General features: G+C 41.5%; 1 protein-coding gene across 1 annotated transcript in view; it reads left to right on the forward strand.

Annotated features, from left to right (window-relative positions):
• KLF12 (Kruppel-like factor 12) overlaps nt 1-23810 on the forward strand; it is a 177216-nt gene that overhangs the window by 103382 nt on the left and 50024 nt on the right. Inside the window, exon 4 of the mRNA XM_009884207.1 lies at nt 2371-2506. Within this exon, the coding sequence (XP_009882509.1) occupies nt 2371-2506 (136 nt within the window). The remainder of the gene's footprint in view (nt 1-2370; nt 2507-23810) is intronic.

Raw genomic sequence — 23810 nt, forward strand, 5'->3', positions numbered from 1 at the left:
TGAACTGTTCGTGATCTCTAACAGGAGCCTGTGATACCTGTTGTCCAGGGCTGTGGTTAGCCAGAGCAGAGTAGGATTGACAGCTACCTTTCTTGATAAGTACATCACAAGACCCAGAAAATGTCCTATCTCTGCCACTGCAATACAGGAGAGCACAGTTAGGAGTTAGCTTTTTAAATAAATAATCTTGGATTCCTCTATTTCACCTGGCCAAACAAAACAAACACATATTTAAACAAATCTCTTTGCCTGTCTTCTCCCCTTCCCTCTCCTCCCTTGCAGGATCAGGCATCTATTCCAGCTGCTTTCAGTGTCTCTCAGCACTTACTAATCCTACATGGTATTTCATGGGTGAGGGGGAATGTCTCTTTCCTTACATCACCTCCGAAGTTTGTCTCTGGGTCTGTCCCCTGCCACAGGCAACCCCCCAGATCCTCTCAGGACTATCCCAGGTCACACTTGTCCCCTATGGTCCCCCTCACACCTGTCTCTTGGTTTCCTCTCCCTGCCTGTATGAGGGTTTGTGCTTACTTCCCTTTGGAGGGCAGCTGCTGGGGTAAGAGGGAAGGCGGGTAGCCCACCTTTCTGCTCTCCTCTTCTTTCCTGTCTCTTTTTTGGCACAAAACATGACTTGATCGATGTGGGTTGATCTTGGCTGGCTGCCAGGCACCCACCCAGCTGCTCTCGCGCTCCCTCTCCTCAATGGGACAGGGGGGGAAAATAAGGCGGAAGCGCTCATGGGTTGAGATAAAGACAGGGAGATCGCTCGCTGGTTACTGTCACGGGCAAAACAAACTTGGGGAAAATTAATGTAATTTCTTGCCAATTAAAAGTAGGTTAGGATGGTAAGAACCAACTCGTCCGTCCCCTTTTTCCTGGGCTCAACTTCACTCCTTCCTTCAGGGAGTGGGGAATGGGAGCTGTGGTCAGTCTATAACAGTTCTTTCCTCCTCATGCTGTTTCCCTGTTCCACCATGGTCCCTCTTCAGGTGAAGGGGAATCTCCCCTCCACCATGGAGCAGCACCTCCTCCCCTCCTTCTTCCCTCACCCTGGTGTCTGCCAGGCTGTTTCTCACACTTTCTTCCTCCCTCTGCCTGTGTGGCATTTTTTTTTTTTTTCTGTTACTTAAACCTATTTTCCCTGAGGTGCCGCCATCTTTTCCAAGGGGCTCAGCCATGCCTTGGGGTGGGTCGGTTGGAGCCGGCTGGAATGGCTGTGTCCGGCGCGGGGCAGCCCCGGCCTCTCCTCACAAAAGCCATCATGCAGCCCCCCGCTGGCAGAACCTGGGCACCTACACCCCATGCAGTGTCTTCAAAAAAACTATGATCCCATTAATACCTGCACCCTGTGTATTCCATACGCCATGGGTACCATAAGCTGTGGACAGACAAAACAATCCTGCAATACTGGATCTTCGGCTGTTCATAAGACTTGAGGCCATGTGACTTTCCCAAAAAATCTGCCTAAGGGTACCCAACATCAGTTGCCAGAAAGTTAGTGGCCTGTGTGGTGTTACATGCAGCAGTTTTGCCATGTGTAACGTGGAGGGAAGGCTCCTTCAGAGGCTGACACTGGTGTCGAATTGAGTCAGAAATTTGTACAACTGAGCGGTTTTTGACCCTTAACTTTTAGTTAACTGGAGTGACATGGATGCCAAACTCGTATCTCATGACGGACAGTTGAAATCAAAAATTGCTACCTACTGAAATTTTGCTGTAAAATCTGCTCTTAAGTGTGCTGTATTGTACAAAGCAGTCATAGCGCTTACTTTTTGCTTTCTGAAGACAGCCAGACTACTGATCAGGGAGTTTAGTGATAGGACGAGGGGGAATGATTTTAAACTGAAAGAGGGTAGATTTAGACTAGATATTAGGAAGAAATTTTTCACTATAAGCGTGGTGAGACACTGGAACAAGTTGCCCAGGGAAGTTGTGGATGGCCCATCCCTGGAGGTGTTCAAGGCCAGGTTGGATGGGGCTTTGAGCAACCTGGTCTAGTGGGAAGTATCCCTGCCCATGGCAGGGGGGTTGGAACTAGGTGATCTTTGAGGTCCATTCCAACCTAAACCGTTCTATGAATAAGTAACTTAAGGGTAAACTGAGTTTTTGATGACTGTTATATGTGCGGTTTTATTTCAGGTCATCCGGATGGGTTGATGTAGCCGGTGTGTGCTGGCACACCTGCATGCCGCGGGAAATGCTTATGCCTGGATGTACATGCGTCAGCGTATCCATCACCGGGTCCGGGACACTCGGCACGAGCGGTGCCATCCGGCCCGAGCGAGCGGATGTGTTGTGCACCCTGATGTTGTTCTGGGATGAGATTAATTTCAGCACACTCTCATTAATCCATTATATGTCTCTTTCCAGCACAAATGGACCCCCGAGGCCTATCTCCCAGACAAATTAAAAGTGACAGTGATGATGACGACCTGCCAAATGTGACCTTAGATAGCGTTAATGAAACTGGATCTACAGCACTCTCCATAGCCAGAGCAGTACAAGAGTAAGTATCACATTCCCAGAGCGAGATGAGTGTTGCCGAGGTGCCCCCGGGCCGATGGAGGCACTGGCCTTCGGCGGCAGCACAGGGGTGTCCCCCCAGCTGCGGGCCGGCGTACCTGACAGCATCTCTGCTGTGTAGCTTCGTTCCCTTTAGGAAGAAAGAGATGGCTGTATCTCTCGTCTCTCTCCGGTTCTCTTTTCCTTTCTTTCTCTCTGCTCTCATCATTAGGTAAAGTTTCAAATCGAAATTGTTCTTTCCCCTTTACTTACTTGCAAAGCTTGCGGTGTTTTTATATCCTCTCCAAATGGAGACCAGGTTAGGCTTTCACTCAATTTTTTCTTGACTTGCTGTCAAATAGGAACTACCTACATTTCTCCTGAAGGACAGTGTCATTGAGAGGAAATTAGTGAGGGGCTTTGAACAATATTTCCATTGCTGTTATTTACCTGTGTACTTTTACTCACTGAATGGACAAGTAATTTCTTAATTTTATATCTGTATTGCTTATTTTAAAAAAAGGAAAAGTTTGTCACGAGCATTAGCAATTCTGTAGATGCATGAGCTTGCTCAGTCACTGTAGCAGCTGGAAGGGAACCAACTGTGAGGTAAATAAGTATTAATATCCCCATTTTATAGGTGAGGAAAATGAGGTTATGCGTAAAGGTCACCCTGTAGGTCTGAAGCAGAGCTGGAAATAGAACTAGAGCCTCCAGGCACTGAAGCCTGTGCTAGACCCACAAAACACATTACTTTATCTGAGAGGTTCAAAATGTGGGCATTCTGTATGTTATTAAATGGGAAGGGATATAATAAAGGCCATTAGATGTTGTTATTATATAATTTATTATAGATGTGTTTTAAATGTCTTATCTAAAAGTACTTAGTTTTACTTTGTTTTCCTGGCCATCAATAGCCAAAGGCGCTGATGTCCTATTTGCTTAGAGGAAACCAAGCGGTGTTTGAGGGGGAACTACTCTTTTTTTGGTTTTCACCAGACATCCACTAATTCATTTTGTAGTCAAGCGGAGTAACCTCAAACCTGTACTCCTCTTAAGCAGAGAGGAAGGGCAAGGCAAGATGTTGACTCTCATTGTAACTAGCATGCTGCCCTTCTGACGGTGATAGAGGAAGGGAAGGTTTTTTCACCAGTGACACTATTGCTTGAGAGGCAGGCCCTACGCATATTTTGAATTTGCTAGTTACAACACCAGGCCCTGAAGTGCTAAGTACTTTTTTCTCAGTTTATAGCACACATAATAAGCCAGAAATATAAAGCAACCTGTCATTATTTTGCACTAAATGGTTCTGTCTAATTAATGAAAAGAGGAAGCACGGGGTGCTAGCAAATACTTCTAACATACAACTGGCAGGCAGATACTATTCTTTGTGATTGATATTGCTTGAACATTTAGAGATTTGGTCAAATCATGAAAAGCTTTTTTAGCTTTTCCGCAATGCATTCCACGGTTTGTGAAGGTAAATGTGTTGAATATTACTTGGCTGGCTCTGGAGCTTAAGAATTAAATTAAGAAATTTAATAATATAACATCAACTCATTCTTGTTCCAGGTTTTATTTAAACAGTAATCTGTTAGTTTATTTCAAAAGCTCCATTAGGAAAATCTAATTTGACTGTGATCTGCAATTTGTCGTCTTCTTTACTTCATTCTCAGTCGCAGACACCACACATACAGCTGTTGAGCTGAAAAGAGGCATTAGCATGTTATACCGACTGCACTCAATCCATTTCTTTCTTAGTCTGTAATAAGTACCTTACAGGCAGGCTCTATTCTTAATTTAGGCATCTAACGTGTATCTTAATATTAGACGTTCAGCAAAGCAGTCCACCAAAAATAAAAGCCCGCTTTCTACATACCCTCATTGCAGAGAGGAAAGTGCCTTTGAAGCCTTCCAAAGGGAGATCCTGTGTGCTCAATTTCAGCATCTAAACTTAGCAGACAGGAATTTCCTCTGAGGACGTGGAAAGGCACCTACTGTTCTGCTGCATAATTGGACAGTCTAGGGGCATGTACAGAAAGACTGCTTCAGTAGGCAGTAAAACTTAGGTCTAAGCTAAGTGAAGCAAGGTAGGCTGGACCTCAGAGTCTAGAAGACCATCCCACAGAGCATGTTTTTTCCTAAGTGAGCTTGTAAGCTCTTTCTTGTGAATACTTCTGCAGTTAAGAACAAAAAATAACTTCTTACTGAGAGCCTTCTCTTCCTGTGGGACACTGGCTGGGAAGTACAGCATGGCACCTCCAAAGGGACGGCAGCATCCTTTCCTTCAATACCAGGTTGCTGTTGTGCAATCTTGGCTTTGTTAAACAAAATACCAACCAAGTCTAGTTTGTAGATGCTGGTGGCAGGTGCGAGACAGCAGTTGACTTTTTCCTGGTTGGTTTTCAGACATGTTTTAAATTATCCTGCATAAGGATTATAAATATATATATGTATGTATATATATTTGCCTGTTGCTGCCTATTCTCCAGGAGCAGAAAGGGATTTCAAACACACTTTGCGGGGGTATTTGCTTTGGGTCAGTCCTGTGCAGCCCCTCACGCAATGTGTGGGGCTGTGGGGGATTGCCTTAGTGAGGCTCCTGACTTTCCATGTGTGCTGTCTGCGGGGTTCAGGATTCATCTTGCCTAGTTAGACACCTACGATGTAGGTATCTGCATCCGAGCTAGTTATCTCACCTCCCTGCATATGCACCAGATAGCAGTTGGCATGTCCAGGCAGTAATTCTTTTGACCTATTCTAGCTGTCTAATTTAGGGAGAGAGAGTGAGTCAAGCCCATGGCCGCCCGTTCCTCTCCATTGACTGCAGGCGGTGCAGACAGCTGCCTGGGACACACGTGTCAGCACTGCAGATCTCTGGTGTGAGGTGAGGGTAAGGCAATCCGCGGCGCCTGACTGGGGAGTCAGCGTGCCAGAAGCTGGGAGTGACAGGACGATACTGAACGCTCCAGCATCTTCCCTTGGATCTAAATCTGCCAGGTGGGGTTAGCAATGCCAAGGTTTTAACCACGAGCTGAAGGAAATCACCTAGTCAGTGTTTGGGGAGGGACTGTTGTTTTAATAAGCCGTTTTCAAGTTTGTTGTCTTGGAAATTACTCTTATGTGGCTGGGTCACAGGACAATTTGGAATGGCTATGTGAAAGCTTTGCTTTTCATGTCCTCTAAAACTGGAAGGCATCTGCCTGTGTTGCTGCTTTGTTTCAGGTCCACTATAGTCTTACAAGAAAAAAATTCTTACCAGTAAAAATTGTGACAATCAGACACTAAGAGCCACGTGTTTGGCATTAGTTCTTATTTACTTAAACAGAATGTAATTTGCTAGCATATTTGTAAAATAACCAAGTATGACTATTTTTTCTCAGAGAAATTGCACTCTTGCTGCTTGCTTTATATTGGCTGAGCGTCCACATTTCTCAGTAGTTCTTTTGGAATGACTTCATAGTCCTTCTTCAGTTCAGCAAACCCAATCAATAATGTAAAGTTATAGATAAACAAAGTCATTATTTCAAGCAGGGTACTTTGGTGAAATTTCTTTATGTGACAGTGCTACTTTATGGCGGTTGCTATGCCTTACCATATTATGGACTAAGAATAATTTATTAATCTCGGATAATATGCTCTGGCTGATAATAAATATTGCAGCAATATGTAGATTTCAGTGGGCTTTGCATTGTAAGCAGCATTTCATCCTTTTTGTAGCGTGTTTTACAAACTCATTTTGACATGTAGCTCTCTAACAAAGAGCAGATATGCTTCTGTACGCCTGACACCGCTGATGCTTATTACACAGCAAGAATAGCATCATATATTCAGGGTCAAATCTCAGATACGCTCTAGAAATCTTTATGAAGCCAAGGGAAGAGAAGGCATTAGTCAAGTCCTGGAAGACCAGTAAAACTTTTTAAGGGCCCCCATTGGAGGCAGCGTGCTGTTCCCTCAACCTGGCAGCCCCTCCATCCCTAGGTAGCCCTGATGCAGTGGGGCTCAGGAGCCATCTCCATGGTACGTAGTAATGCAAACCCTGAACAGGGCATTCATCTCCTCCTTTCCCTGCACCTCTGTGCAGTAAAATACATTCTTTTACGGCATGCAGCTGTCTCTGCACACACACTACAAAACATCTCCTACTTGCAGAGGCTGAGGGCAGAAGTGGGAGAGGCAGAGGGGGATTTTTTGCATGAACTTTTGATCAGTGTGTCAGTAAAAATCCAAAGATCCAGAAATTCCCCTTTCCCTCTCTAGACTCTTTTCTCCTTAAGGGGTTGTAGGCAGAGGGAACCCCTTTGACGAAACCATTCTTTCAAATAATGTCAAGGAGAAGATGCACTATGCATATAAACTGATGATACTTAAGGTAGCTTCTTGTTTTTCTAAGTTGAGGAGAAACAGAAAATTCAAAGAGGAAATCCTGAATACTTGTAGTTACAGCTGCAGTTAATTCATAGAAATGTGATTTGTCATCTGGATGTGGCCCTGGTGACCTTTAGTGTGAACTCTTCTTTGCGCTGAGCTAGGTGCCGCTTGTATGGAAATGAGATTAGGGGCTCTGACCTTACCCCCTGTTCTCTTTGGCTGTGTTATGTTGTTGATACATTGATACTAATGTGATCATCTTACTTTATTTTTAAATTCTGCTGGCTTTTATTATTGCAGTACAGTGGAAGATAGTTTCGAATACTGCGCTAGCAAAGAAGAAATTCCACAAGAGACAGACTGTATAGCCACAGTACAAATGTACTCTCTTGAATTGGTATTTATTTTTCAAGCCTGAATTTTTCTGCCTAGTTCTCGTTTTTTTCTCCCTCCTCTTCTTCAACATAAATCAACTTCTGTGGTTGATTTTTATCTCTTTTGAGGTTTATAATTGTGTTCCCATCAGCCATTCATTTTCTACACTGATATTTTCCTGCTTCATCTGCAATCATTATTACTATTGTGCTATTCATTATAGGAAACTTTCACCTCAGTTTTTTCTTCTAGTTACAGACAAAATACTCTGTCCTGAGTCTCCAAGAAACATAAGCGAGGGTGTTTTGGCAGTACTTGTGTGAACTTTGCTTCTCTCTCTTCTGGTACATCCGCCCTCCGTGAACAAATGCTTATTTTAAAACTGGCACACAATTTGATGGTGATTTTACAGATGGAGAACTGACTAGTGCTGGTCCAGAATTTCTCAATAAAGCATTTATTTATTTTTTTTTCCACTGGAGAATGTTAATTTGTCTAAAGCAAAATCATAGGAATACATCAGTTTTACTTTTCTCATTAAGATTTCCCAAGTCTGGAATGTGTTTTCCCATTGCAGTAAGGCTTTAGAGCAGAAGATTGCACAGTTGCTGCAATGCTTCTTGGGGGGAAATTGGATCCCACACTCAGAAAGCAGAACTGCCCGTGGGCCTCCTGCCTCCCTACAGGCTGTTATGCTGTGGGGCTTCTCCTCAGCCTCCTCGAGAGTCACTCTACAAACTGAACTGACTTATTGAACGTTAAAAGAGAGAGAGGTGTGTCTCCAGATACATAGTGAAAGACACTGGTGACGTAGAGCCCTGTAAGGCAGGCAGTCATGTATTATGGTTGATGCCCCCATTGTGTTGTTATTTCCGGGATGTTTCTGTTCTAGTTTTGTTTTATTTCTTGACAGCAGTCTCAGGTACGTATCTTGTGGCAGAAAAGGTTTCTGCAGTGAAAAGTGTTGCTGGAGCAGAAGTTGGCTAATGACCCAAGGGCACTATTGAGCTGGCAGAGATGTGCTGTGTCTCAGCTAGCTCAGGGGACCTCTGGGCAGTACTGGACTGTCCAGTTTGGACATATAGAATCGTAGAATGGTTTAGGTTGGGAGGGACCTTGAAGATCATCTAGTTCCACCCCCCCTGCCATAGGCAGGGACACCTCCCCCTCAAAGCCCCATCCCGCCTGGCCTGAAACACCTCCAGGGATGGAGCTTGCCCAGCTTCTCTGGGCAACCTCTTCCAGTGCCTTACCACCCTCAGAATGAAAAATTTCTTCCTAATAGCTATTCTAAATCTCTCCTCTTCCAGTTTGAAGCCGTTCCCCCTCGTCCTATCACTACATACCCTTGTAAAAATCTCTCCCCAGCTTTCTTGTAGGCCCCCTTTAGGTACTGGAAGGCTGCTATAAGGTCTCCCCAGAGCCTTCTCTTCTCCAGGCTGAACAACCCCAACTCTCTCAGCCTGTCCTCGTAGGAGAGGTGCTCCAGCACTCTGATCATCTTTGTGGCCCTCCTCTGGACCGCTCCAACAGTCCATGTCTTTCCTATGTTGGGGGCAAGATCCTTGCAGCAAGGTTCATCTCTCACAATGTAATCTATCTAAAAGTTAGGTTCAAGTATTTTGGATTTCCTCCATGGAGAGATGTGCATACTTCTAGGTCCCATCATCTCATCAGTTGTGATCATCTACCTTTTGGAGGTGCCTGCCTTCCCCAGTGTTTATAAAGGAGCCTGGACAAATGGCTCAGGGAGAGTGATAAACTCTAACATTGCTTAAGTTACGTATGAGGAATCCCGTTCTACGTGATTTTCTAAGGCCATGCTGGAAGCCTGCGACTCAAGAAGAAACTAAACCAGTACATCTAATCTTTGGGCCTGTGCAGCTACTATAGGTGTGATTTCTCCTACCTACATGCGGTTCAGATAACTCTAAAGAAGTACTGACTTCTTCTACAGCGTATTTATATGGCACTTTACAAACTTTCTTCTAGTAGAACTTCAATTCTCAGAATCCTCTGTTTATATATAAAAAGGAATGTGCCTGAAGCTGTACTAAGGACTTCTACTGCAAGAGCTTGAAAGCCCGATATACCTTCAGGAATTGCTGTTTAGGCGCTAATTATGAGCCTTTGATTTCAGTAATCCAAATAGACTATACTATTCTAAAACAGTTCTTTTTCTATTTTTTTTCCATATGCAATATTTTGAAAAAAAAAAAAAAAAAAAAAGTTTAATAACTTGACAGTTGGGCCGTAAAATCAAAGGATGCCATTCTGTGCATGCACAGAGATTCTAGGATTTTTGGTGTGGAAATTTCCCGGTATATGTCCCAGAGTCTTTTGCCAGCCTAACAGATTTCCCATCAGCCAGCGATCATTAGGAACAAGTGCCAGGTGGACAGCAACTGTAAATCAAAAGCAGCTTCTACAAAGAAATTGACATTGCTGCCTGCTTTGAAAGGACGGTATTGCTTAAATGACAGTGTATTAGGAGATAGGGGTATTGTCAAATTGTTCCCTGAAGAAAGCTAATTTGAAAATAAAAGTGCATTTAGCTTAGTCCACACAAAATTATATTTTCCTGTTTCCACTGTAACTGTAAGTTACCATGACTGTTGGGTAGATGAATTTAGAGCAAGGAAACATTGTCATTAGGATGTCTGTTCTCTTCTTTTGCATTACTTTGAAGTGCTAGATGTTGCTCTTCACTACATATTTTACCATACCGTTGCTAGGAGTACTATTTTCCTTTTAAGAGAAATACTTAAATTAAGTGCATAATAATCTGGAAGAACCAAGGAATCCTGGTTCTGTTAAAAGTCCAGAGGAATTTTACCATTAACTTCATTTGGTCTAATGATTCACCCTGAAACTGTAACAGAAGTCTGGATGCTGAAAATTAAAAAAGTAACTCAACACTTAGGCTATTTTGGGAGCCAGCACAGTGCAGCAAGAGAGGGATTTGTAACATGTATGGGTTCATAGGTACCTTTCTGTATGTCTTTATCTTTATCCATCGCAAGCAAACTTTCAAAGACCTTGTTTCCTAGCTTCAGTTCATTGTCTATATTGAATTGTCTCATATAATTGTCTTCTCAAAAATAGATTCCATTTGTTAATTAATTTAAATTTTAGTCTAAGAAGTGCCAATCATTTTGAGATAGTTATCAAACTTTGCTGTTGTTGCGATTTTGCATTGCTAAACACTTCGACACAAATGTGCTTTGGAATAAAATGCCCCAAAACAATAGAGTATGTTTATAATTCATATAGCACTTTTTATCCTTGGTGTGCTTTGCAAACATTAACTAATGAAATTGTACAGGTCCCCTGTGTGTTCAAATATTATAATTGTCCACAGGTTGTGATTTGCTCAAGGCCACGCAGCAAAGCAAAGGATGAGCTGAGATCAGGAACGTCTGCCTTCTAGTCCCATGCTTAATCCATCCACTATAATGTGTTGCTCCAGAGTGAAGCTTGAATCGTTAGTGGTTAGATATGTGAAATGCATTTTATTGATAGGGAGGTAGGCATTGTGTAATTGCTTGAAGACCATGACACCGAAGAATGAATTATAAATAACATTATGCATTGCTGCTACTCAGTTAGCAGTTTGTACACCTATTTGGCATCTGCTTCCCCTGTGATTCATTATTCAGCTTTTTCTGTTTCTTTCTTTCTAAATCAGCATGGAAAGCAGAGGCAGAGCTGTGTGTGTTAAGAAATTCAAAGCTGTGGCAAATACTCATCAGTGCAGATTAGATACCAGAACACTACCAGAAAAAGCCACAATAAAACTACCTCAGTGAACTGCTACCTTGACTTACTGATAAGAAAAAGAGAGACTATTGTCCTCTGCTGTCACTTGAGCCAAATTTACTTCTTTTTTCATTATCTAGATCAGATAAGTTTTTATCTTTCCTTTTCAATAAGGCAGTTCCTGTGATTTTGTGACAGACAAACATGCAGCACAATGAAATCTTAATAGCAGTGCTTATACTGATTTATGGAAAAATGTTTCCTGAGTGTTTAGATCAATGCATGCAAAACCACAAAAAAAAGTTGTGGAGGTCACAGGTATGTAAGCTGCATGCAAAGGAGGGCACTGTTAAGAGGGAAAAATTGTTTAGCAAGGCATAATTGAGTGAGCATGTGAATGCAGGGATCTGGGGGAAAAAAACAACACATTTTTTCTGCCATTTTCCTTTTTCCTTCACAATGGGAAAAGACTGTGCTAGGTTTTCCCCTTTATTAGTTCAATCCTCTTTCACTAGGAGTGACTCCGCTGCAACCTCATTTCTCACAGCAAGTTCTTTTTAGGCTGGAGATAGAGAGGAATGAAAGGAAGTTCCTGGATGATGGATGTGGAAGAGTTTTTTGCGCTGAGCCCGCGTGCCAAGGAGGTGTCGTTCTCCATGCGTGTGTGACTGAGGACATGAGTGTTACTATTTTGGACACATCAAGGAAAGGATGGTTGGATCTTTAAGCCACCACACGTATGAAGTTACTGTAGCCAAAAGGAAAGGAATTGAAGGCTGAAACAAGGAGTAAAGCAGCGCAATGGCCCAGATAATAGCATCTAATCCTGAGGTGTGTCAGAAGTAATGATAGCCACAGGTTTCAGAGTTGAAGCCAAGCACCTTCATTGTTATAGCCACAACAAATAAAAGATGCATCAAGAATGAAGTTTTGGGTCACGTTTTAATTTATGTACCCTTCTGGGATATGCTGAGTTGCCACAGGATACAGTAGTGTAAAGAAATACCAAAACTGAGGCAGTCAGAAATGAAGGAAGAGTCCAGGGTGGATCAGAGGGGGCAGCCTAGAATGTATCGCGAAGCTCAGGCAGCGTGGAGCCAGCTGGCAGGTACTGAGGTCAGAGGCTGCCATAAAAAATAATTATCCTAAGGCCTGTCTACAGTATCTGCTGCTGGTGAACATCTCCAGGATTGCAAAGAGAGCCTGAAAAATGAAATAACCTGGAAATGACCAGAAGCTGCCGGCAGGCACAAAAAGAAGTACTCGCATTTATGTACTCATTAAAAGGCAGCAGGAGTCTCAATCTTGTCAAAATACCTCCCTCAATTATTTGCATTAAAAATACAATATTTAGCTGGGATCCTGTGTAATAAATCAGGGGCACACAATGCTGTCAGGTAGACAGCTTCACATAGAGGTCACCATGGTGCTTCTCTTAAGAACTGATGGCCATTGCTATTTCTGTGATCAGTTGCTTATTAGGGCCAAAGAGTCAAACCATTTATAAATAAGTTCACAGGAGGAACTGGAATAATGACCGAAATCTCAGTCATAAAAGTTTCAAAAGCAGAGTAACAGGATAATGTTGTGTAATAAATTATTTGCTGAAAATTATTTACTCAGCTGAGCAGGTTGATTCCCTTTGCACTCTATATTTCCACTTCGGAACTACTTGCTGTCTGTATCACCACATCATTCCTGAGATTCTTTGCCACTGCTAAGGCACAGTCAAAATAAAATGTGTTTTTCTTCTTGCCTGAGAGGAACTACCAAGTACTTGTAGTTCTGGAACAGGTACATCCTTGTCAATATACTGCATGGCATAGACATACCACTATCCCCATATGCTCACAACACCCGTGAAATACTGCAGGTACTCGGAACCAAAATGAACCATAACAGCACAGGCACTTGAGATGAGGTGCAGATTGCTGGCTTTGGGGGGGTTTGGTGGAGGCGTTGTGAGGTTATAAAACAGGTGATTGGCTCCAGCGGTGTTTCAGAGTACCTACATAAGGCATCAACACTCCCACAATATAGTCAACACAGAGTTAAATGCTCTGAACTTCAACCAGCAGAGCAGCTAGCTTCCTCGAGCTGGCCGCTTACCTGCTAGGTACATGAGTCATCTCTGCTCTCTTTGGAGCTTGGGCATCTGACCTGTAGTTGTTCATTAAAATACAGTTTGGGGGAAAGAAGAAGAAAAAAAAAAAAAAAAAGCTTTATGTTCCCAACTTCCCATTGTGGGAAATAAGAGATCAAGTACTTTGTTCTGAGCTTACCTATTTCTACCTGTTTTAAAACCCAGAGCATGTTGTCCTCTTCCTACCAACCTTCACTCTGTTTAAAAATGTGACGGAGCAGCCACCCACGTCTGGCATAAAAATTTAGTGGTTAGAGCACTGACTCAGGAAGCCAGACACCTACGTTTACCAATTCTGGAACACAAGGTTAGGATGCAAAACATATCCGGGAGTGGTCCTACAACGTCCTTTTCCTCTTCTTTTTCCTCCTACACTTGTATTTTGGATTGGGAAGTGACTATCACAGATGCCTTTTATGCTGAATCCGTGTTGTCAGGTGTGTTTTAGCCATTTTCATAGCGCAGATAAGGTTCAAGCCTCAGAGGTAGGGCATTTCTCCCCAGGATTTCTGGATGAGAGCAGAGGCTGGGTGGAAGGCCACAGCCATTTGGCTTTCAGGCGAAACAGAGAGGAACATAGTAAGTTTTAGGTGTCTATGAGGTTGTTTGGAGAATGTCTGGGTGTCTTTCGCTTCAGTGCCTGGATACTGTAGGTTCTAACCAGAGTTTTAGTTGTCTGCTAAATTTCCCACTGGCAAAAATCCAGCATGCAAATACTTATAATCCTCACCAACTGTATTTTTGCCTGCCCTATTGCTTAGTTGTTAAAAACAGACCTTTATGGAAAGAAGTGTACAAAATGTAGAGTCATGACTTCTCAGTAATGTATTGCTGTTTGTATCAGCTTTAGGAATAAGCGTTTTTCCAGTAAGATACAAATTATTATAATTTAATTGACATGGGAGAGAACGGTCAACGTTACGGTTTCTTGTTGCCATTTTTCCAGTGCATATTGATTTCAGTTGAGGGATAATGGGGTAGGGGAGATTTTGTCCCAGTGCCCTTTGATTCGGTATTAACACAACTGTGAAATAAAATCTGTACCTAGTGATACCATAGGACAGGTACGTGAGATATGTTGCTGAAGAAGGAAGAAACTACAAGGAAAGTGGAAAAAGATTGTGGAGAAAAACACTATCAGGCTGTGATAGAACTAATAACTTAGGCTTTGAAAATTCTTTCCATCATTTTGTCATCTTGATAGCAGATTTCCGCCTATCAGAAATTTAACATTTAACAAATGGCAAAATCAAGCAAACAGTAAAGGAGACAAATATTTACTGTACAGTTGAGGCAAGGAAATGTGAGAGGTTTGAAATCCGCAGTGCAAAATCTTGGGAGAAAATAGATTATTTGTAGGTTTCCAAGAGCTAAAGGAAAGTGCAATTATATAAATGGAAGACAATTTGCTTTGAAAATTTCTTTTTCACTTTCAACAATTACTGTGCCAACCTGGCCACTTTAATTGAGCGTTATAAAGAATCCAAAATGTTTCCAGTGCAAATGTATTCAACTGCTAGTGTGCTAGAACATTTTTAAGATTCATGTTGTTATTATTCTAATATTTTTGCTAGTTTCTTGGGCGTTGGCCTCAGTCTGATTTCATGGTACATTTGAGGTCTAAACCACAGAGAGAAGGACTGAAGGGGGTTATTCATGCACTTGGCTTTCTACAGGTTTTTCTTTTTTTTTTTTTTTCCCTAACATGGTGGAACTGTTTCCAAAAGCCAGCTGTATGATGCTTCTTGTTTGAGCACATGCAGTAGATCTGAATTTGTCAGTGAAAAGGAGCATTCCACATAGTCCAAATCCCCACATAGGATTTTATATAGCTATGACATTGTACATTTGTGTTGTTCAATATTCCAAGTAATATTCTGGAAGAATATTTCCCCTGGAGTCTCAGTTTTAAGTAAAAAACATTAAAGACTAGGTTTTTCAATGGTGTGTTGGGAATAATATTACTTAAGCTGCAGAATTCTGGGAGCAGACGTTTGCTCCAGCCTCTATTTCCTTTTTGTGCAATGTCTGCCTACTCTAGATTCTCGTTAATGTTTTCCTTTTGGTCACTGATTATTTTTTAATAAGAAAATATGATCCACTATGATCCAGAATTACCACTAAGTGACACCTGGGCCCTTAAGCTTTGACTCTGCTCCCATGCAAATTAATGGCAGAGCTCCTAATCACTTGCTTAGCATTAGCTGGGACCTCTACAGAGCAATTTCAGTTTAAGAAGGAGTTTGAGGCAAATGGGAAAATGCTAAAGTCCCTTCCACACTGAGGCTTTGTGCTTACTTTGCAGTAAGTGTTCCTCAAGCTTGTCTAAGTCCCCTGCAATTGTTTGGGGTAACTTAAAATTCCTAATTGTCTGTGTTCAATTTCCAGAGAGAGCATGTGGGGCTGTGCCAGGTCAGCTGTTAACCCTTTTCGTTTTTTCAACTCCAGGTATGAAGCATTTTATTGTGTATTATATAATGTTCTGTTTTATTGACAAAGTGTAGTAGCAGTGCTTTTCAGTTTTTTTTCCCTCTTTATGTCACGGCTGGGGGATATGTGGGGCTGGGCAAAGTTGATTTTTTCTATTGTTTTTTATATTTTGGGGCTGGGAGGGTGGTGGTGTGCTTCATGGGAAAGCTGCAATTTTCTTTTTTTCCAAATCCCAATGGCTAAAATACGAGAAGAGAAAAAAAATATCCTGTCTGATGTTTGATAATGCAGTTTAAAATGTTCAAAATAGTCTACTGAAATTGAGTAACGAAGTTAATGTGAATCAACGTCGCTCATGTTATAATGGGTCATTGCCAGTTACTGTGAAACAGCCAGGAAGCAAAGCTGTAAAATGTTGGAAGAGGTCTTTGCAAACGTCTCCTTGCTTTTTTTTTTTTGCAAGGAGGCCAAAATTTTAAAACCTTATTGTGTAATGCACCTAGTAGATGCCCTGCTTTAGAGTGCAGAGTTTTCATAAAAATTTGGGGGGGTGGGGGGTGACAGGGAGGTTTCAGCAAGCATTATGATGCCATAAGGTGCCTCAGGTTCACCTCACTTGCCCAAGTGAAAATGATGTCATATGACAGAAGGGATGTACCAATGCTGATAGGGTTCCTGGTTTTGTTGGATTGGTTGCTGTTGTTTTATTGGGTTTTAAAGTAGTGTGCAATGAAATGTCCACTCTTAGTGTGCTTGCTTGTTTGCTTGTTTGTCCTTCCCCTTCCTTTTGTTTGTTTTGTGGGCGCCTAAAAAGGTTCCTTGGGAGTTGGGTTCATTGTGTGACAAGTGTAAACCCATCAACTCACTGCCTTAAGGGCTCTTAGTAATCCATGGGCCCTCTATCTGTGGAGTACAGAAGGAAAAACAACTTCACACTTTCAGTATAAACAAATAAGTTGCAGAATAAATCTAATTCTTCACATCTATGAGTAGAGCTAAGCTTCATAATAAAATTAAGAAGACGGCATGTTTAAGAGCAATTGCACTTTCAAATTGCTAATGAGTAGTCAAATACAGAAATCGTTCCTCAAATCTACTCCTATATCCAATTTGCTGTTAATTGCATTACAACTGGTATATTTATATTAAAAAATCGCAGGATCTTATTACTCAAACATTTTCAAAGTAGCAGCAGCAGCAACATCTCTGCTAAAGGCAATACAATTCTTTTAAGGTTTCCTTAGGTATGAAATTGAGATGATATGTTTATCATGATACTAAATATATTTAATAATATGATTATTAAAATACGTAGAATTTTCTTTGATCTGATTGAAGTTATCAGTGCAGCTTCAGAAATTATTCTGAAGAGCCTACTAGTCTCCCAAAATGTTGTATTTCTAAAATACATTTATATTTCAGATGCAATTTTGAATGCATTCCCCTTTAGCCAAAATTACCAATAATATTCTATATAATCACCAATTATATTAGCTTCTTTTCTACATGAAACGTTTTCAAGAGTGAGGTTTATGTTGTCAATTATTTGCTTTTTTTTAATGTTGTCAACATTTTGCTCAAAAAATTGCTCATGAATTTACATGTAGAGTTTATGCATACCATAACAATGAATATGAGATCCTACTAATGAGGCCCCATGAACAACCTGCATGGTTAGATGTAGATGAAGATGGCATAAATCATCTCATGTACCAATTCTAAACCACTGCAAGTTTGTTGGCTCTGACTAGAATGAGACGAGACTGAAATGTAATATTTTGGTGAGGCAAATAGATGCCAATAACAACAGAAACTTGGAAGAGAGATATAGGGTCTTCTATATCTTTTTAAAATAAAGGACCAAATATTTCAAGAAAGTCACATCTGTCAAACCTTGTTTAAGCCATGTGGACCTGTCTGTAGAGTGAAAGGTGGAAATGAGGCCAATGAGATGAATATTTAAGTCAGTGTACCATTTGAAAGTATGAATTCTTATGGTGCACTTAAAACTGCTTACACTGCTAGAGGAGTATTCATCACAGCTGGTCTTGGTTCTTGGAATATGGTGCGAATGCAGTTTAGGAACAGTAACTGCTTGTCAGAAGTGAAGTCTGCTACAATTAAATACAGCTATGTGAGTGTATATATTTCATTTAAATGAAATTTCATGAATGTCCAGTTGTTTGGGGTTTTTTAATTTTGTATTACTAAAGTTATCTTTTTCCACTAAACTTCAAGAAAGTTGTTCTTCTGTAAAATGACACTAAAAATTACGGTATTGTAGTTATGAAAGTACAGAAAAATTCTTAGATATTTTAGATATCTACTCCTCTAGTGGGAGGTGTCCCTGTCTATGGCAGGGGGGTTGGAACTCGATGATCTTCAAGGTCCTTTCCAACCTAAACCATTCTATGATTCTGTGATTTTCTTTGTGGTCATGGAGGAACAGAGTGGATCACAAAGTCTTGAAGAAGCATTTTTTTGTAGGCTACTTTCCTCTTTTTTTAGTGCATTCATGAAATCTACTAAAGGCTGTAAGTTTTACTCAAAACAAATCCCACACAAATTTTCTGCACCTGCTGACCTCCATGGATGGCCACAGGCTGGGACTGTTGCTCCAGTTCATACATGTCTAACTGTTCTTTTCCTGTTAAATGTTGAGCATTTTGTCCACGCTGCCTCCCCTGATCCAGAAGTGCCCTGATCCACCATGTCACTGGTGACAAAGTCATACTATGTGTGAGTGTCAGATGTTGTCGGGCACCGTGTGCCTCTTCGTCCTTGGTGTCTTGCAAACAGTACTGCTTTTGCTCTTTTACAGTTTACCCCCGTTCTTCTTTTTAACACCTCATTCCACAAGCTCGGCCAGATGGGAGATGTTCGGCAGCTGGAGGACCCAGATGCCAAATACTGGAATGTAGCTTTCCTGCATTGGCATGTGGGTTCATGGCTGGCTTCTTGGCTTGCACCTCTGCTAGCTTCTTGGCTAGCTGTGTAGCTGGCAGCTGTAGCACTGCCTCTGGGGCGATGTTAGGGTCAAGCTGCTATGGAGTTGGATGACTTTCCTGATCTGAATTACTCTGCTGGACACCATTTTCACCTTAGTTTGCTTTGACTCTACACTATGCAAAGATGGACGTTTGCACTCTTCTGTTTAATTCCTGCCATTTGTAAGACTAACTTGAAGCAGGTAGTTCTCATTTGTCACCAGCTCAAAAAGAAAATAAGCATTGCAGAGTACACTGTTTCACTTGTTAGGATTCCCATTCAGTCAGTAAGAATGTAAGGCCCAAGTCTGTACTTGCAATTCATCTCTGCAACCAAATTGTAACTACAGAGCATAGGCTTTAAAAAAAAATGTATTTCTTATGTCTAAACTTTGATTGCTTTCAGCCATGAGTGAATCTAGCCTCTGTCAAACAGGAAAAAAATACACGTTTGGGGAGACAATCTGGATCATTTTTAAAGAAAAAGGATAAACAATAATGATGATGATAATAAATAGGACGTTACTGGTAATAATTAAGAGCGCTGCCAGAAGAAAATGCTTGATCTTCCCTTTGCCTGATTTGGAATGTCCTCATTACATACTTTAGTTTTACCTCAGGTTTTTGTTTTTGTTTTTTTCACAAATGAGGTAATGAAAAATTAATGCATCTAGGATAGCCAAATCATTTGAAGTTATTCCCTGATCTACGCCTTTTCCTCCGTGCGGCTCAGTGCATAAACATTCCTTTCAGTGGGAAAAATTGCAAAATCAGGAGGTCACTAAGACACCAAATACTTACAGTAAAGTAGGGATTAGTCATACCTGCTATGAAATTTTCATTCCCTCACTCAGCTGTAGTGAGAGTGTGTTGTGCTACACTGGAGACAGTGGTATCTCTATTGCATACTCACCAAACTTTTTTAACACTTGAGCAAATAGCACTCGTACCTCACTTGGACACAAACCTGTATGTTTCACCTGTATGTTAACCTGTATCTTAAGGTTATCTGACCTCTGAGGAAAAGCACCAGAGTTCCCCATCATAATCAGTGGAGAGAGCTATACGCCTCAGGAGCAAGCAAAAAGGAGACCCTACCCATCTAGTTTAGGTGTATACTCCTCTTCGCTGACTGCTGAGGGAACATAGGTGCTTCCATAGGAATACAGACCAGTTACATTAGATAAGTCATTATGAACTCTATAGGGAACCAGTAGGAACTAAAAGCATCTGTTTCACTCAGAGGTAGTCCACATAGCCCTTTCTGGATCATACCGGAGCGGGGATGATTCTTTTGAAAAACAAGCTGGCAGCAGCAACAGCAATATTCCCACCCTTTGCAGGAGAGCTTCGTTAACTAGCTTGTCAATGAAGTAGGAGACCTGAGTTTTAGGTTCTCAGCACAACCATTGCAGAGGTGTTTTAGTCATTAGGATCCTTGGCACAGGCCTAATCACATGAGATACTTGGGGAGCAGTGGAGTCTCTCATCTTCCTTCTTGCTCAATATGGGCCATTGTATAGACAGAAGCACAGAAGTCACAGGATGGGAAGGAGAGTGGGTAAGAGAAGTCTGAATCCTACCTCAGCATAGACAGGACTGGGACTGTAGGCTCCATTCCCTGGAGCAACATTAGGCCAGAACCAGCTATGGATACTGAAATAGAGCTTTCACCATTCCCTTCTTGGAGCTGAGTGTCCAGATTTGTAGTATGGAACCAGGATCACATTTTCTACCCAACCTTTCAGCCTCATGGTTCTTGCGTCCCCAGTGTCAGAGTAGCCTTGCTTCCATAGACGCTCATGCAGGAGACCCCAAATCCTTACAGCTGGGTTATTCCTGGGATGGGGGAGATGCTGAATTAAGCCTTCTGTCTGAGAAGGACCTACAACCATAGTCCCTCCTTCGCTGGGCAAATTACTTGACCATAGGGCTACAATATAACAAGTTGCCAGTCCACCTCCATCAAAATTCTGCCTGCCTTCTGTGAGCTTCTTCACAAGACAGGCAATGTTCATGACGTTGCCCTGCCTGTAGGTGGAAAATGGGCACCTGCTGGAAAGAGCACGTGTGAACATACGATCCGTGGTAGGTGCCTAAAGAAGCTCCAGCTTAACAGTGAGGGACCTCATTTAGGGACATGCTGGGTAGGACTGTTCATGGGACAGTGGGTGGTAATGCAGTTATGGACCTAGGAAGGCTTTTGGGTGCCTGCCTCCGAAATTAGGGTTTCAGCATGCCAGTTTCCACACTTCTCCACATATTCCTTTTCCAAACTGTGTTTTCTCCTTTAAAATGAGAAAGCTTTCAGTGCTTTTTAATGTAGTAGAATTAAAGATGTTATTTCATTACCTACTGTATTCCTTTTCCCCATTTAACTGTTTCTGCCCTTTTGACTCTCAAAGGGTGGATCTGGCTGCCCTTAGCTTTTACATCTCAGCCACGATTTCTGCCCCATTAAAGAGATTCTTGCCACTTTCTGTATCGCGGTGGCTTTGAAAATCATATATAAGGTAGAGCAAATTATCTTCTTTTTTTAAAGAAAAAGCAACTATGATTGTTGTCCTTTATGCATTCTTTTCAAGTGAGAAACAATGTGTGCTGTTAAAAAAGGAAAATAAACAACTGCAAAGATGTTTTTCCCTTCCCTTGCACCTCCAGTACATTCTGTAACCCAGTTACTGTAATTGTTTTTAAAGTTTTTTAAACACACATGCTGTCAAGAGGCTGCGGTAAAACAAGTGTATTTCTCATAAGGCCAATGTGACCACAAGGGATGAAAAAAGATGACAGAGCAAACAGAAAATCCCATGTTTTGTTTATCAACATCTTTTTTTTTTGCCTAATGGCAGATAGTTGGAGAGAGAATCTGTTTACTTCAATGAAAGACAAGCTTGGGGTTTGCTGATTCCCAAGGCAAAAAGAAGGCATAGTTTCCAACTTGCAAGCTATTCATTGTGTGTGATGAGCTAAAGTCATTTGTGGATTTTTATGTTGCATTTTGAGGTGATTAAATGTTTTAAGTGTATTGATTTCATGCTGGGGATTAATGATGCTGAATGAAAGAGCATCAAAGAATAAAATGTGTTTACATGCCCGATTAAAAGACCTTAAAAAAGAGCCAGAGTACCTATTATTGGATAGGAATGAGATAAGAGCAGCATAGGACTAATCATGCATTCTGCCTGGAAAGGAAAATTAGCTTCTTTAGGTATAGAAAGAAGAGCGAACATTTGATAAGGATTGACTGTACCTTTCTGAATGCTTGACACTTGTGTTTGACTCGTTATTTTGGAAGAGGGGATTAAAGAGGTTTCATTATCAGTTGCCGCAGATCTGTTTTACTGAATCAATCGAAGCATGATGCTTAGCTGCTTGGGATTAATGAGATGATCTTTTAACTGGAGAACTTGTTGGTGACGGCATGTTAATAAACGACAAGACCCAAAGATATTCAGTACAACTGTGGGCATGAGATACAGTAGAGATGGTGTTTGCCGCTTTGAATTTGTGTAATACTTTTAGATCTGTTCGCCGTAGCATATTAACTCAAAAAAATATCGTTATCTTAAAATGTTCGTAGTACTGATTGGTTTCTATCTGCTCTCTGCAAATGTTCCGAATGGCTGTCTAGATTCATGGGTCATATCTGGATTTGCAGTTAGGTGTCACATTCTGTTTAGCAAGATAATAGTAGATGAAGATGGAAAAGACCTGTTTGCTTCTTAAAGCCATCCTGTTGAAAGCACGATACAGGTTCTTCCAATAGTATTAAACTGTTGGTACCCCGATGTTAGCCAGAATGCCAGGGAGAGAATTTATCTGTGCTGTATCTGTGGAGAAGGATGCCTTAATGATCAAGTTAGCTTGTGAAATACTTGATGCACACGAAATGCTCCCTACTGAGCTAGGGAGAAGTTTAAACGTGCAATCTAATACAGCTGAGTAAATACCTGACGAGACCAGATTGTGCACACATTCGTTTTCTCTGCTGACGCTCTGATCCAGATTAGCATATGTGAGATGAATTCAGCAGTCTGATCCAAACTACAATTTGTTAGTCTCAGAAGGGGTTGAATGATTATCGTGGGTCGGGGGCCGCGGAGGGGGGATGTTGGCAATGTGAGGTTATTTTTTTTTCCCCACTTCCACTGCTTAATACAAGACCTGAAGCCCTTAGTTACAGAACAAAGTGCCTGAGCAGTAACCAAGCTTGTGCAAACCCAAGAGAAGAGTAATGACTGTTCCTCGCAAGCTTCCTGCCTCGGTGCAGGTGCAGGAATCAGAAGTGCCTGAATAATTCATAAGGTGCAAATTAGCCCCAGCTTGCTCCCACTGCTTGAATTTTGCTTCTGCTTACCTACCTACTTGCTAGAAAGAACAGAAATAAAGGAAGGTTGGGAAACGAGGGAAGGCAAGGCAAAAAGTGTGACAGTTTAAAGGCCAAAGTCACAGAGACTGCTGAATACTGGGTGTGTTTGAAGGCTCAGTGCTTTTTGAGGAATTGGACTGTGCATTGATTATTCATGCAGTGTTTTCTAAGGAAGAAGTAAGCTCTGCGGACCCATTGCATTGCTCTCGGAGAGAGGAAAAAACTTCCTTTTAAGAATTAGGTTTTCCCTGCTTTTATTGGTATTGTTTCTAAAAATTATTGGTTAAAAAAAACCCTCTTAAAAGCTAATTTAAAGCCTATTAAGCTATTTGAGAGAGTATGCATTTATGTTGTTGCTGAACTCGAGGGTCCAGAGAAATTTGGTGAGAAATTTTGGATGTTTGGATGGTTACTGCTTCAAGTAAGTGTGGATTCCAAGAGTTTGTATGAAACTAGTTATACTTTCATACTATAACCAGTATAGTTATAATATGTCTGGAAATGCAGTGTGTAATTAGCTTGTATTTTTATCATTTAAAAGGCAGCATTTCTCTGTTTTAAATACTGTTAGTGATGGTTACCTTTTCTTTTGAGTTGCTTAGCTGCTTTTCTGCCCAGAAGAACGAAGTGAGAGGCTAGTGGTGCTTAATCCTTCTCCTGCACAACGTTGCAGCTCACCCGAATATCAAGTAAAAGTTTTTGCGGAGCACTGTTGTTATGGGAGAGGGGAATTCCCAACACAGATCTTTGAATGGTTCGTGTGTCACTGCGCAGTACAGAGAGCAGCCGATCCAAAAAAGGCAGCTTGTTTCTGTCATGTACCTGAATATCGCTTTGACATCTTTCACGTGGGAGATGGAAACAGCAG

Source organism: Charadrius vociferus, unplaced genomic scaffold (assembly GCF_000708025.1).
Source record: "Charadrius vociferus isolate BGI_N301 unplaced genomic scaffold, ASM70802v2 scaffold604, whole genome shotgun sequence".
Classification (NCBI taxonomy): Eukaryota; Metazoa; Chordata; class Aves; order Charadriiformes; family Charadriidae; genus Charadrius; species Charadrius vociferus.